The sequence below is a fragment of the Lagopus leucura genome, unplaced genomic scaffold (genome assembly GCF_019238085.1).
Source record: "Lagopus leucura isolate 7727_CA_CO unplaced genomic scaffold, USGS_WTPT01 Super-Scaffold_100021, whole genome shotgun sequence".
NCBI classification, from domain to species: domain Eukaryota; kingdom Metazoa; phylum Chordata; class Aves; order Galliformes; family Phasianidae; genus Lagopus; species Lagopus leucura.
This window is the reverse complement of record NW_024962274.1, coordinates 5,793,561-5,809,285: the sequence shown is the minus strand read 5'-3', so window position 1 is coordinate 5,809,285 and position 15,725 is coordinate 5,793,561. Positions and strand designations below refer to the sequence as shown.

The window sequence follows — 15,725 nt, the reverse complement described above, 5'->3', positions numbered from 1 at the left end:
AAAAGAATAAAAAAGACTGTTTCCTTGAATTATGGGCTCCCACACTGGAGCCGCTCGGGGCACGCAGCGTTCCCCCATACACTGCAGCCGCCCCGCGCGCTCCGTCCGGCGCTGCCGTCACACACAGCGCAGCCCCTCACACGCTCAGGGCCCGAAGCTCGCTGTGCCCGCGCCCGCTTCTCCCCGGAAAAAGAAGTTATTCTGAATTGCTGAACACGATAACAAAAGCATTTCATCCTTAGCGCTAGAGACAAAAAAGATGCCTTCACGTGACAGTGCGATTTTAGATTATCCTGCACGCCGCTGTGACCGCGCGTGTCTGGAAGGCACCGCCGGCAGTTTGACGCCATCAGCGCTGCCCGGGCTCTCGGACCCGCCAGCAGCCCGGGCCGCGCTACCCAATGCACCGAGACGTGGCGGAGCGTCAGCGTTCGGCGCAGCTTTCGAGGACGGTTCTTCTCACCGTGAAACGACCGATACCGAACCGAGGGAGAGAACCGGCCGTGCCGCGGTGACCGCCCTCGGACGGCGCTCCCGGGCCCCCCCCCAGCCGACCCCCGCCGGCAGCACGCCCCCAGCAAGGCCGGCGCGGACAGGGAGGCGCCCGCGGCCGGGGCGCGGCGGCCCGAGGACGGGACGGAGCCGTCCGCAGCCGGCGCGGGGACGCCCAAGGGCAGGAGCGGGAGCGAGGACGCGGCGCGGAGGCCGCCCTTACCTGACAGGAGGCGCCGCTGACCCCCGGCGGGCAGGAGCAGCGGTAGGCGGCCGCGGACGAGAGGCGGCGGGGCGCGGCGGGAAAGCAGGTGCCGTTGTTGCGGCAAGGCCGGCTGAGACACGGGTCCGACCCGGGGGGCGCGGCCGTGGCAGGCGCGGGGAGGCAGGCGCGGCGCTGGGCCAGGGCGAGCAGCAGCAGTAGCAGCAGCGGCGGCGAGGCGGCTCGGGGCATGGCGGCCGAGGTGGGTGCCGCTCCGCTGCGGGCACCGGCGGGCAGAAAAGGAGGGGACGGACGAAGGGATGGATGGATGGAGGCGGCGGCCGCCCGGCTGCTCCCTACCCCCCGTTCCCCGGGCAACGTGCGGGCGGGGACTGGGCGGGGAGGAGCCGGCCGCCGCGCCCGGCAGGGGGCAGCCGCCCGCCCTCAGCGCCGCCCGGACCCGGAGCCGGGCTGCAACGGCGCGGGGCGGGGCGCGCGGACGCGGGGCAGCGGGAGCCGAGCGCGCGTCCGGCCCTCCTGCTGCTGCTGCTGCTGCTGCTGCGGCTGCTGCGGCGGCGGCGGCGGCGGCACGGAGTCGGGGGGAGGGCGGCCCTGGGTTCAGCGCACGTCCTTGTAAATCAAATCCTGGTGCAGAACTTCGCGTTCGCTTTTTGGTTGTTGCTTCGCTCACACGTGTCATCTGCCGCTACTAGAGCTAGGTAAAGGCCGAAGGAGAGGAAGATAGCATTAATCCACGGGGTTTAAAAATTAAGAACGGGGAAATAAAAAGCTTTAGAAAGTGAACTTCTACTTTTTCTCCATGAAGCAGATAACGGGCAGCGTGAAGGTTAGCTGCATTTCCCGACCTTCCGGGCAGCTGCTTCGGCAGAAGTATGAAAACCCGTAGCAGCTAACGTTGGCGGCAGCACTGGGGCACAGCCTGTGTAAAGCTCAGCACCTCTCGCACAAGTAACGGCTGAAGGCGCATCAGTGCCAGAAATGACGGGCAGCGCCGATGGAGCCGGCGCCGCCTGAATGCCTGCAGCCAGGCAGAGGTGAACTCTCGTTGCTGCTCGGTTACCTGAGGAGCCGCCTTGCTGCCTGGGTTACTCCGGGTACCTTTCAGCCTCAGATCTGTGCCACGCCGGCTCCCCCTGCTGGCTCCGCTCGCCTCGCTCCGAACTCACTGGGCCGTTCAGATGGAGCCCATCGGGCTCCCGTCGGTCCCAAATGACGGCGGGTCGGTGCTGTGTTCACCTGCAGGCACTGCGGTGATACAAATAAATAAAGCGAGGCAATAGGTGCACTCGAATTAAGTTGCTTCTTTATATTACGGCTATCTCCTCCTTAAGGTTACTTTTTTCTAACAATGTTTATTGGAGCTCCTTGTTTGTTGGCCCAGGAAAACTGCTGTACTTACCAGCACAACTCATCTTCCTTAGTGATCACTGTCATACCCCAGAAACAAAAGGGAAAAAAAGGAACCGGAAGACATTCTTCCAATTTGGAACTGAACCACTACTGATTGTTTTTAAGTATTTTTTCCAAACAATTTTTGCTATCATCTTGCACAGTAAGAAAAAGGAAATCCTGGTCTGCTAAGCTTGTTCCAGCAGTGTGATGGTAATCGATGCCAAAGGCCACAGCCGTGCCAAGTTATAGCAATTGTTTGTTCCATTCCATCCACAAAATCGACTGCCTTGTTCTACATGAAAATAACGTGGTTTGACATGATTTGTTCCTGAGAAGTCTGCAGAGGCTGCTCCTCATCACCTTCTCAGTGCTCTGAAATGGCTGCTACACGCAGCCTGTAATTCTGTAGCATTGGATTTTAAAGCAGCTGCACTGTAATTCTGTGTCCTCCTGTTCAGTCAAAAAACGTTGGCCCTTTCTCAGTCTCCCAGGACTTCACCCTCCCACACAGCCTTTCAAAAATAGTTGTTAACAGCAACTTTCATAGTGTTCTCTGAGCATCTCATAGAGCAAACCAGCAGCGCAAGCTGGAAAGGTGTTCTGCTCTCTAACCTCATCTCTTTCTCTTGGCTCAAGCTCTTCCTCTGGATGACCTTTGTGAAGGGCAGGACATCTGAGCCTCTCTTCTTTGTTCTTTGTACTCTCAAAGGGTTCACTAATTCTGATGGAGCTCCAACCTATGTCTTAAGCATATTAAGTATAAAGCCATATATTAAGTAAGCGTTGGAAAAAATAGTTTCAAGACTGACAGCTGGACCAGACTACTGAGTTTTGTTGATACAGGAGTACATTATTTGCAGAAGAGAACAACTGAAAAGCTAAACTAGTCGACACATCTGACAAATCGTGGTGTATCTGTATCACCTGCGTGGCCCTCTTTTTACAGAATATACAACCAATGTTTGCATTATGAATGTCGCTTTCATAAATAAATATTTAACTATACAACAGAAAATATTATGCTTAGCTAATTATCTAATGATTTTTCTAAGATGCTGTGCCTTTTTATGCATTTTAATGTTCCAATGCACATAGTTTAAATAATATTAGTCAGCCCTCCACAAACAAATTGCTAATTGAAATATTCAGCAAGGATTCAAGCTGTCTGCTTCATTTACACTTATTAGACATAATACAATTCAAATTCTAGCATCTAAGACACTAATAAGCTAAGCTACATTACAGCTTAACGACTTATTTTGATGTAGGAGTACTCATCCTCTGGTGGCTTGAAGGAGATTTTGCAGGGTGTTTTTTCCCCCCTCATCTGTCTGTTCTGTTTAAATATTTAGTGAAGAACAAGAATCTCTGATTTCCCAAGGGGAAGTTACGTGCTTTAAGTGTCCCCCATTACAGTGATCTTTTTTTCAAATGCTGATGCCTTCTTTTAAAACCTCCTGGTTTAGTTAGGTTGCTCCTTAACTAGTATAGGAGCTATTCTGATGAGAGTTACAGCATTAACACTTTCCCAGCAGTGCCTGGTAGGACTGGATGATCTTTTCCAACCTTAATGATTCTCTGCCTGATGTTTTGGGCAAGCTGCAGCTGACATTTTCCTCACCTCTCCTCAGCTTGCACCTGTTTTCTAGTGGGGGGATTTTTGTCCTTTCTGTGGACAGCATCTCAGAAGCCAAAGATTTATCATCTGCTGGGATTAACTTTTTGTGAGAAAAGATTTTCTTAAATCCATTAAATATTGTTCGTTATCTAATAATTTTAGCTTTTCAAGAACTCAGATGGAATAAGGCAATTTCAGTTACTTAATTGTTGCCAGTATAAATATTCTTACTAAAGATACTTTGGCTCTTCCTGCTGTTATTTCTGGGAGGCCCACCTGTTTGACTCTTAAACACAAGAATGGACCTTTTCACACCTTTATCAGTGAAAATCAGAATACTACACAGTACTGTGTGCCATTGTACAGTGCTGTTTTCTACACTTCATAGTATGTTCATAAAGTCTTACAAGATAAAAAGAAATCAATAATTTGTTGTAATCAATAATAATGTTATTTGCTTTGCATCACACAGGAAAGGGCAAAGCCAGGCATTACAGATATACAGGACAGCAAAGCACACAGACAATATGAATCACCATAACAAACCGTTAGCATAGACAGCAGTTGTCATTGACCATCACCTTTTTTTGGGTGTGATATAGGTTTTTAAAGTTAAATTTGAAGGTGGCTAAACAAAAATACCAATTACATAAAGGCTGTACGTCCATTGAAAAATGTATGCAGATCAGAGAAGCCTGCTAAGCAGAGAACATCAGCGTATTTAGATCCATTATGAATGAGAGAATTTGTTTTTGAGGCCAGGAAGGATTGTAGGATTGTCGTATTAGAATAAGTGTCCAGAAGCATGATTGAAAGCATTATTTTGGACTTAGGGGTATTAAACATCTGGACATAAGTGGTGTTACACACAGACTGGCATTTGGTCAGGAATAGTCTTCTCCAGTGCAGAAAAATAAAACAAGTAAACCAGTGGAACGAAGGCTGCAATTGAATGTGTTTGTGTGCAAGATTGCTTAGAAAAATAAAAAGCTGTGAAAGAACGTGAATTGAAAACCAAAAATTGGACAGTAGCTGTAACAAAATGAATGTTGCAATGATAGCAATGCTAACAGAAGACAAGAAACATAGCTATATGAAATTGGTAGTGTTTTTATTATGTTTATTCTAGTAATGGTGCTTTCAAGTTGAAGGATTGATTGCAACGCTGTCTGTTCTGCTTAGTAATTTCTATTGTACGTTACCCAGTCATGTTTTCGAAAGTAAACATTGTATGTTAAGAGATCAGTGCTGTCAGTGACTGTACCTAAGGCAGGAGCTATAAAGCAGAAGGGCCACTTTTGTTATGTCATGAAGCATATGTGTTCTTACTGTAAAAAGCCGTTGTTCTACCATTAATTGTTTTTGGAGTTTTTTCCCCCCACTGTCATTCTCATTACAAATATTTTTCTATGAACAAGCATTAATGAAGATCCAACCACCTATCAATACAGAGGGAAATCTTACATGTTCTTCTCAGCTCCAGCTGCTAACAGTAATGTAATGCCTTCTGAAAAACGTGCATCTGATTTCAAACGTGATCTGAATCTCTTTTCCCACAGGATCACAGCTAAAACTCTATTAACTGCATGATAAACTTTCACTAGATGTATTTTACAGGTGGATATTGCTAAAAGTTAGTAACACAATAAAGCAGGAGATTAATTATATAACATGGTAAGAGATACTTGGAACACCACCATGGGCATAAAGCATTACTGTTAACGTTGACCTATTCGAATTACATACAAGGAACAGAACTTTTCTAGTCTTTTGCATTGCTCATTCCTAATTTTACCTAATCTTTTGGTTTTCAGTGAAGTTCCAAACATTATTTTCAGTCAATGCCTATGAAGTCTGTTCTTTCTAGAAAACCCTGTGTATGGAATCTCCATAATTGCTGTGAAATCATCTTAACTACTTATTCTGGAAGGAGTTGGAGGTGACAACTACCTGCTGTTACAGAGAAACTCTGAGCCAAAATGACACCAAAACACTGGTGTGTTCAGGAGCGTACGGCTAAATACTGAAGACAACTAAGATGGCAGAATAAACTTCTGGAAGTTAAATCCTTTTAACTTCCTTTTACTACTCTTACAATCAATTAAGACCTGTAATTAACTGTTTGTTGAAGCAGAGTCTTATAAAGCTGAAAATTACTCACAGTTTGCAGCTTCAGAGACCTTAGTCACTTCCCTTCATTCTGTTGGAAAAATTAGAAAGCTTCTCTCTGCATGTACATTCATTCTATTGAACGTAAATTGATAGGATTTTGTTGCAGCGTGAAACAGAGGGAGAATATTTCTGATGAGTACCAACTTCTTTCTGATTTTTGGTTAAACGCACACATGCAGTTTTGATTTTAAGCTCTAAATACAGTCCGCTAATTTTGAAACTGCAACATGTTTTAATAAAACAGGTTTATCCAGTTGGGTCTTTAAAAGCCCAGGGATGGAGGCTGCACAGTACCTCCGGTCCCAGGAGCAGAGGGGGATAATCCCTTCTCTCAGTCCAGCAGCTGCACTCCTGTGAGTGCAGCACAGGATGCTATTGCCTTTCTTTGCTGCCAGCTCGTGCTGCTGACCTAAATTCAACCCTTTTCAGTAGAGCTGCTCTCCAGCTAGCCAATCCCTTTAGCTCTCATTTCAATTCTATTAGAAGGTGATGTTGCTGGCCTTAAATTGGAAGTTTGGTCTCCGAATTCAGTGTTACTAAAGCTGGAATAATTTTGCTGTTGAATAACTTTGCTCCCATCCTTCTTCCGTCCCTTTCTGAGTAGCATTTGTGCTTTTAGCATTGCTAAATAATGTTTGCTCCTTTGTATGCCAAAGAGATAACAAGCGCGTGACACCTGAGTCACTAGTAACATCAGCACTCATCAGTAAGTTAAGCATACTGAGACACCCAATGAAGACAAAAATTAAATACTGCTATATGACAAATACGCTGCAGAGAATAGGACTGTGGGAAATGCTGACTTCAGGAAGGAAGCAATCAAGTGGAATTTTATTTTTTAACCAAGTCTCTTAAAAAAATAAGGATCTGCAATACCAGGTTGGTAGGAGAGGTGGGGAAATGAAAGTGCTCCCCCATAGGTGACCTGATCTATTCCCAGACCATGCTTTGCACTACCTGCCTGCCAAAGAGCCTTCTGCATATATGTCCTAAGGAGTGGAAAAAAAGAGAAAGGAGCTGCAGTCAGACCAAGCCTACAGTTAGCATAGAATATATGGATGGCGGTTAAAGGAAGAGTAAAGCAACACAAGATATTTGCCCTAATATCTCAATCTAGCATGTTCAAGGCCCTCCTGAACCAAACAACATCTGTGTTCTTTTTTTTTTTTTTTTCCTTTTACAACTTATTTCCTGACTGACCACAAAGCACACTGAGGTCCCTGTCTTCCCTGACGACACAGGCCTCACTTCACTAAGCATCTACAATGGTGATCCTCGCTGCCAGGTACATCGGGTCCTTTTGATATTTAAGCTCATCCACCAGCTGAAACAGCCACGGGAGAAGTGGGAGATAAAGCAGCAGCAATGGAACTACAGAACTAGAGGACAGACTTCTGCAAAATAGCAAAGTATGATTCCATAATACCTGGCTCCCCAATTTAATGCCTCTAAATTTAAGTGTCATTTACAGGAACATACTTGCCAAAAATTTTGTTGCTAACTTACTACAGTAATTTTACATATGAGGATAGGAACCTAAAAGCTCACCAATTTCTCTTTCAGTGGAATCCCACTCAGGACAGTTAAAAGCAGATAGCTGCCTGGAGTGCCATCCAACAACTAATGAAATCTTACGATCTTATCTAACTTTCTTTCATGTGCCTCTTTGGGAAATAACTACTTAAATAGCTTCATTATTAGTTTTCAGTATATGAGATGATGGTGTTTAAGTTTACCTGGAGAAATAGGAACCTCTTCCTTCCCTGTTTGTATTCTCAAAAAAAAAAAAAAAAAAAAAAAAAAAAGGGACAGAGTACTCGCAGTCCCACCTATCTGCTCTCTCTAATGAGGACTCAACAAAGCCACAGGCTAGGATTAAAAGCAGGGAAAAAGTAAGGGGGGGATAAGAAATCCCACCTTGTCGCCTTCTCCTGCCTTCCCTGCTACTTATAACTAAAATGGACTATTTCCTTCTAAGTGTAAGATGATTAAGATGTCACAGGAGTTGGAATTCCCCTTCTCACCTTTTTAACTCTCCCCAGGTTGTTTTTTTTTGTTTGTTTGGGTTGGTTTTTTTTTTTCGTTTTTTTTTTTTTTTTGCAGAAGTTGCTATAACACTATGACTACAAGACCTAACTGGACTTATCTGGACTTTTTTTTTAGTCCTAGTGTTTTGAAAATACTGGACCCATCTTCATTGCTTCACACATACATGCACACACACTGCTTAGTTCTTCCACTTACAGTTCAAGATTTCAGAACTCCCAAGTGCACAGAGCAAAGGAAAAGACCCCAAACCAGTTCTTCCTCCACCACCCACCCACAAAAGATTTCTGCTCAGTACATGCACATTTCAGTATCAGAAGACACAGACATGGCACTTCTGTAAAGGAATATTCTACATCAGCCCACTGAAAGTCTTTGAGCTCAAACAGTAGAGCTGTGAAATTAATTTCCCAGTTGATAAATACACAGCGTTGAAACACGTGTGCAGTTTACCATTCTGCAGGTGGAGCACTGCATGGAGGTGACTACTTCTACCCTTGGGGCAGCCAACCACTAAGGTGAGCAGATCTGTTACAAGTGAGTTAGGAGAGAAACAGCAAGTTGGAGGCACGTTCCTTATGACACCGCACAAAGAACTTTCTCTACAGCTCAGTAAGCATAGCACAGAGGTTGTGTAGCTCAAGCCTTCAAGAAACTAGAAAAGAATTTTTTAAAAAAAGGCAAGCCTTACAAAGAAAAGGCCCAATTAGCACTAAGACCTCTTTCCTCTTCCTAACTTTTAATTGTAGTGCATCAGCAAATCTGACTTTTCCTGTGCTAATTCAACTTTAGACGACCTTTTTCTTTCCTACAGGATGGGAACTGTTACTACATATTTGAAGACAGGTTGCTGAGAAAAGGTGGGACAGGGCCCAGGAACTCTGCAGGTGACATACCTACCTCCTGTCACTGCTGGAGAACTGGCCACAAGTGACCCAAGCACTTGGAATGTCAACAATCACAACCAAGGCACCCATGTTTGTAGCTGAAGAAAGCTCTTAACAGAGAGAGACATGTGGTGGAGGGTTTCTTTCGAAGGGAGATCCTCACCAATTATGTTATGCAAGCAGTCTGCATGTGAAGTTGTACCACCTGATCAAGTTTGGCACCAGGCATGGGAATTTTAGTAATGCTTTGAGCTAATTCTCGTACTGTTTTCTATGGCTTTTTTTTTTTTACTATACTATTTTACTGATTTTATTTCAGACACAGCACTAATGAAATGTTCCTTACAAAAAGAGAACACCACTGCTCAAGCAGTGCTCATGTGGCACTTTCCTCATGAACTGATGACAGCCGCAGTAAAATCATTCTGAAGGGTGTGAAACTCATCCAACTCTGTAACTGATACATTGCTCATCAAAACTAGTTGAATTTTACCACATTAAGAAAAAGTCTTAGCTCTAAGACAGAGATACAGAAACCAGTTCATGCCTAAACCGACGACACATTCTTCCGAGACTACAGTCCATAGCAGGCATCAGAGCACATCCAGAGCTGATTTTGGCAAAATTCTCTCTTCCTGCCCCACCCCGCTGCTGGTTCTCCACTTGCAGTTACAACACCTCCGCTCAGGAAGTAGTGCAGCCACGCAACCTAACTCCCTTCAATTCATTCTTATGACTTGCTACCTTTAAAGACAGACCACTCTGCCAGTGCACTAAAAGCTGCCCTAGCAGTGGGAAGGAAGTGTCACCTAAAAGGGTTTAAATTTATTTTCAGGCCAGCTACATCCTTGGCCTGTACTGCAAATGACAGCATCAATCATTGCCATTGGAAGCACTATTTTTTTTTCCTTCCTTTTAAAACAGGCAACCAACAACTTATTTTCCCAGTGAAACAGAGTTACACAAATGGCTTTGTATCAAATTTGAAAACACCTCAAAGTCGATGAAAGCCAAATTCTAGAGGGAGACAACAGGGGTAAAAAAAATATCAAATACACATGATATTTTAATACAAAATATTAGCTTTTTTTTTTTTTTTTTTACACAAAAGTCAGTTTTTTTTAAAATATAGAACCTTAAAAAAAATGAACAAATTGCTATCCACACACTATAAACACTTCTTTGTGCTCAGTTTGATCAAGTTATCAGAACAATTTAAACACCAGTCCATAGTTTAAACACTGCCTTGAAGTTTTATGAAAACTCTGCCGCACTGTGCACTACCATTGTATGTACAGCGTGAAGCGCCTTCTTTCAGCTTTAATACCATAGAAGAAACTGTTCAGTTATCAGGTTCTTTGTGCAAGGATTTCACATTCTACTCATGCTCATGACAGATCTGCATTACACTTCAGTTGCACTGGTATGAGCAACCACATGTAATTCTGTGAATGTTCACTGTAAGAATGTCCATTACATGGGTTGAGATACATATACTGAAAGTACAAGTTCTTCAGCTAGATAAAAGAAAACTTGGTATTGTTAGTTTAGGGGAAATGCTAGCCTGATTAACCAGAACTTAACAATTGCTAAGCACTGAAATGAATTTTGATTTCTCAAAGTTGAATAAAAGTAATTAACTATCATATTTTCATAAAGATGGGCTACATAGCAGGTGCATCACAGGATGATACGTAATCGCCCATTTTTTGAACCCAGAAACAGGAAAAAAATTTCCCTTTAAGTTGGAGGTCTTAAAAGGTCTTGTTTTAACTGCAAATCATCCACAAGTTGCAGGCTGTTAGCCAAGTAGATTTAGGATGATTTACTTGCATTACAGTAATTTACACAATTGAACTTTATGCATACAGTACAAAACTATGAACAAAAAGGTGAAGCAAACTTTTTTATTTATATTCAGGTAAAAACATTAACCTGATAAAGTAAATTATTGCAGATTTGAGAAATCAGCACATAAAACAGTTGGACAGAGCATTGCTTACAGGTGCTTTATCTGTGTCAAAAGACAAAGGCTGAACTGTTTGATCCAAGCTAGCGCTGAGGGGAGAAAAAAAACCTACAAAAGTAACCCAGAACTTAGATCAAGAACAAGAAGACTGTTTACTCAAACAGGGAATTAAACAATTAATTTGTCTTTTAAAAAAACTTTACATCAATTCAAAATGCTCTGGCCTTACCACAATACACACTGGCCAGCCCAAACTGTTGGGACTTGAACTACATGAAAATCTTCCCAGCCTCTAGTAAGAGGCCTCTGCTGCCTGAATCACTGTGTAAACAGCTCTAGAGCGCCGACTGGTGAAGACTTCCACCAGTATATCCTACCACTACAGTAAACTATGCTATAAGAAAGATTCTACCTAGTTACAAAGGCTGAATTATATTGACAATATATATTTGATTTCAGTAAAATTTAAATTATCTTAATCAGAGAAAGAGGCATGGAGCAATTAAATGCTCACACGAACCAAAACATAACAATTGTCGAATGTTGCACACAAAAGAACCAAGTGAATTGCACATCAGACAATACATGAGGATGGGTAAAATTAGAGGCAGGTGAGGGTACACAGAACTAGTCTACTAAACTAGATTTGTCAAATACATGGTGTATTTTAATTTCTGTACTTATGTACAAAAGTTGTCTTTGGAGGAAAAATTTCAGACTTCAGCTAGATGGATACACACAGCCCAGTATTAAACTGCACAGCGACATTTATTGTTCCAGCCTGGAAAAACATCCCTTTTTAAATTTCACACAGCAAAGCAAGTTAAAAACTTCACTCGTCAAATAAATGATAATTTAAACAAGAACTTGCTAAAGAAACCTTGTCACAACAACTTTTTAGGGCCTGAACATTTTAAGTCCATAGGGGCCTTTAATGAATATCAACCAAGTGTCTTTGTTTATAATCTGCAAGCCGTTTTTCTACAACAAGAAGGCGTAACACGTTTCCTTGACTCAGGTGATATATTTAGAAAAGAATCATGAGTTTCTCTTTTGCTGTAACAGGCAGACATTGCATTTTTCATTGTGATCAGGAAAGATGGAATGACTGCTGCCCTTCTCTTGCAGCTATCAAAAGTTTTTCACGCATTATCTCAATAGTTGAATAGTCCGGCAATTTGAGATAGTTCACACAAGTCATTACTGAGGGCAAGAAGTCATCTGGATTCTCTGTAGACTCAAATGTCTTCCGTACAATTGTCAATGGAGGATTCAAACTTCGAAAGCCTATTAACAAGAGAAGAGATTCAGAATGACAGTGACAGAAGCACGGATTTCACAACTGAGTTCAGTCAGTGCTTTTAGAAGTAGTGTGTGACTTCACAAGGCCATAGAGCAAGCCAAGAATCCTTTCTGTGGATTAGCTTCCCAGCATTAACTGTGGAAGAATTTTTGTGTTAAAAACACTACACATTATTTCTACATGCAGTTTCTAAGATCATCTGAAGTTATGGCTGCTGTATCTCATTTTCTCCAGCAAAGGTTTTTGTACTTGTAATCCTCAATCCTGTCTATACTGTCTCTCCAAAAAACTGCTTTTTTTTTTTCCTTTTAAATCAACTTTTATTTAACAAATTCTTTCTTTAACTAGAAAAAGCAGAGAATTTAAGTAATTGAGATAGATTGTTTTTACTTGCAAAACATTCAGCCAAAAGGGTGGCAAAAGGTATCTTCTAATGATCCCTAGCAAAGACAGTGAATTCCTCAGGTGTTTCCCCCTCACTCCTCTTGTCTAAATTCTGAAATTCAGAAGAGGAGTAATTAAAGTTTATCATTATGCTAGTACTGTTTCTTTGCTAGATAAAAACATTTGTTTCCAGGAAGTAACACATCATTTTGTTGTCATCACAGCTTAAAATATACACCTGTTATCAAACAAATATAGTACTAAGAATTTTTGCTTTTGTTTAAATTAAGTCTAAATTATTCTTGTCCTCTAGGAGATTATCTGGTAACCACGAGAGAATTGCTCAAATAAAGTGATGAGATGAATGCCAAATTCATGATATAATTCTACCTGCATCTATCCAGACAATTCAAAACCTAGAAACAGCAAACATACAAAGCTGTAAAATAAGCAATTATTTTATTTCCCCCTTACTGAAGTAATCCACTTATTCTGAAAGACACCACTCATTTCCATTTGATGTACAGCAAAACAGAACCTACCTCCTACTGGCAGCCTGGGACTACCAGTCACAAACTGAAGAAACAGTCTCTGCTGCTCACTATCAAAGCTACTGAGAATTTCAAAGAGATACTTCACTGCTCGACTAAAGAGAAAAAAAAGACAACTTCTGTTCAGAGTGAAAACAATTGCATATTTCAATACATATGTATTCCAAATACATTCCATAATTCCCATTGCTTAAGTGTGTATTTAAAATAGATTTAAAACTAGACTAACACCATATTACCTGTCATGTGTATAACCGTGATCTGGCCTGCAACATTCCATTAAGGTCTTGGCATCCCATGTGTCTGTTTTGCTGCCACATAAGAGTTGCTCCAACTGTAAAGTTTAAAAAATATTTTTCCCCTTTAGAAAGCAATGCAGAGTTAGTAACATCTGTTCTAACAGCTACTACAGTAGTAAGAAAATATTCTCCTTTCTGCAATAGCTTGCTACAGAATGCAATGCGTCAAGCCCAGTGACAGCCTCATTTGCTGAATCTGCCTCTGCACCACCATGTGAAATGTGGCACATTTTACAGCAGACAGCTGCTCTCAATAAGTAATTTATACTGGAGAACTGAAAACTGCCAAACCACCTTAACATCTGACATATTTTGCAAGTTCACTGACATATAGGGAATAGAAAGAACAGAGTATTTACACTCATTTTGATGTGTTTTTGTTGATGGTGTTTTGTTTTTTTTTTTAGTTTTTTTGTTTAGTTGTTTGTTTTCAGAAAACTGCTCTCTTCTCAGAGAGAAAAAGCAGTAACAATTATTAGGTGTTTCTGTCAGCAAGGTTGTTGGATTAGTTCTTGACTTGTTTTTTTGAGGGAGTAAGAGCAGCATTTGTGTTTTGTTGTTGTTTTCCTTTGTTTTACTTCAGCTTTGTTTTACTTTTACTTTTTTACTTTGTTTTACTGCACCTGCTCTTTCTATGCACTTGGGCAGCTGACAGGCTATAGCCAAAACACAGAAGGACATCTGTAGAAGCTTTCAATGTTAAGTTCTTTATAATTACTTAGGAAGGATTTATAAGTTATGAGCAACAGAACTTAAGATCACCCATGATTGCCCTATTAAAGATGAGATATCTATCTTACAACTTACACTACTCCTGCTGCTTACTTTTCAATTGTATTTGTAGATAAGCAATGGAACAACATTAACATTTGAAAATTTACAATCACAAAATAGGCATTAAACTAAAACAATGACAGAACAGAATCCCACGTATCACAAGTACTTTAAAAAGGAGAAGCTTGAGTAGGGCACGTCTCAAAAAGAGTTTATTTTTTTACTACCTTTACATTTGCTAGAGAAAAACGGTAGTATTTCTTCAAAGTAGTACCAAAAAAGTTGTAAAGAATCACTACTAGCTGCAGATCTAAGTTTTAAGAAACCTTCACAATGCAAAGCATCAAGAACAAAGATTTTACGTGAAGGCTTGGCTGAAAGTTTTAGAGCATGCATTTCTTCCTGAAGTCAAAGGTGTGAGCTGATGAAGATAGGCAAACCCCTGGAAATACAACCTTTAAATGAACTCCCCAAAGGCAAAGTTCTAAAACATTCTCTTTTCTAGTCCAGACAGCCCTAGCTGTGTGTCTCAATTCAGTCTGCTTAAGAGCATAAGAATTTTACAAGAAAGTTAATGTGATGGGGGCGGAAAAAAAAAAGGCATGAAGACCAACTATCCTATTCTTTAACTCCACATACAGACCCATAGCCATTAGGAGGTACTGCAATGAAGGGAATTGAAGTTTCCATAACAATATAGAACAAGTATACATAAACAGAAGCCTTTTTTTGAGAAAAGCTAGATATACTCAACTTTCAAGAAAACTGCATTTCTCATAATAAAAACTGAACAGAAATCTCAAATATTTAAATATGCATTTTTAAAGACCATTCTACTACTTTTCACCAGATGTTTGTATTAAGACATACCCAGAGCATCCATATATGACAATCAGGTTATAAGTGTATTCTTAAAGAATGCTTTTACCAACCTCCTCAGGATAGAAGTACTGAAGATGACTGAGGGGGAAGACTGACTCAAATCCATCTCTGAAAGAATCAAACTGTCTGGCAACACCTTCATTAAGTGCCCAGAATATAACCAACTGCAAAGGAACAGCAAATAAAGTTATTAAAAAAACTGAAGTGCAGAATGATCACAACTGTACAGAAGACTAGAGCTACAGAAAATAACTCCAGGTAAGTCTGGTCATATAGTCAGTGCAGTTGAAGCAATGTTTGAACATAAATTCATGGGGCTGTTCTACAGCATTGCCTCACTTTGCCTTAATTCAGAAGATTGTACTGTGGCCTGTGTGCAGGTGCAGCACAACACAGTTGCAGAGAATCTCTTCTGCTAATCTACAGTGACAGGCCGCACAAGTCACTTGAGTTCAAACAACCCTCATATCTAGAATACTTAAATATGCAACTCAAGCCAAGTGTAAACAACTCAGCTTTTATTCTTGATAAAAATAAAGCTAACATTTGGAACTCAGAATAGCTGGTTAAACTGATCCTGTCCAACAAAATATTTTCAAGCAAATCTAAATCTCTTTCAAGAGATTAAAACTCTGAAGTCCACAATTCAAATTAAACCATTTCCTAAATACTTCTTACCCAAAAAAGCATACTTGTAAATATCCATTATAGAAAAGTCTCACTAATGTAAGCC

General features: G+C 41.4%; 2 protein-coding genes across 9 annotated transcripts in view; both read right to left on the bottom strand.

Moving 5' to 3' along the window:
- DNER (delta/notch like EGF repeat containing) overlaps window positions 1–1,055 on the bottom strand; it is a 106,062-nt gene extending 105,007 nt beyond the window's left edge. Inside the window, exon 1 of the mRNA XM_042878492.1 lies at window positions 716–1,055. Coding sequence (XP_042734426.1) covers window positions 716–946 — 231 coding nt within the window. The 5' untranslated portion in view covers window positions 947–1,055. The remainder of the gene's footprint in view (window positions 1–715) is intronic.
- Window positions 1,056–10,722: 9,667 nt separating this feature from the next.
- Window positions 10,723–15,725, bottom strand: part of TRIP12 (thyroid hormone receptor interactor 12) — a 68,034-nt gene continuing 63,031 nt past the window's right edge. For all 8 annotated transcript variants that reach the window (XM_042878539.1, XM_042878541.1, XM_042878542.1 and 5 more), the window contains 4 exons: window positions 15,043–15,156; window positions 13,277–13,371; window positions 13,029–13,132; window positions 10,723–12,086 (listed from right to left, as the gene is read on the bottom strand). In XM_042878539.1, the coding sequence (XP_042734473.1) occupies window positions 11,890–12,086; window positions 13,029–13,132; window positions 13,277–13,371; window positions 15,043–15,156 (510 nt within the window). In that variant the 3' untranslated portion in view covers window positions 10,723–11,889. The remainder of the gene's footprint in view (window positions 12,087–13,028; window positions 13,133–13,276; window positions 13,372–15,042; window positions 15,157–15,725) is intronic.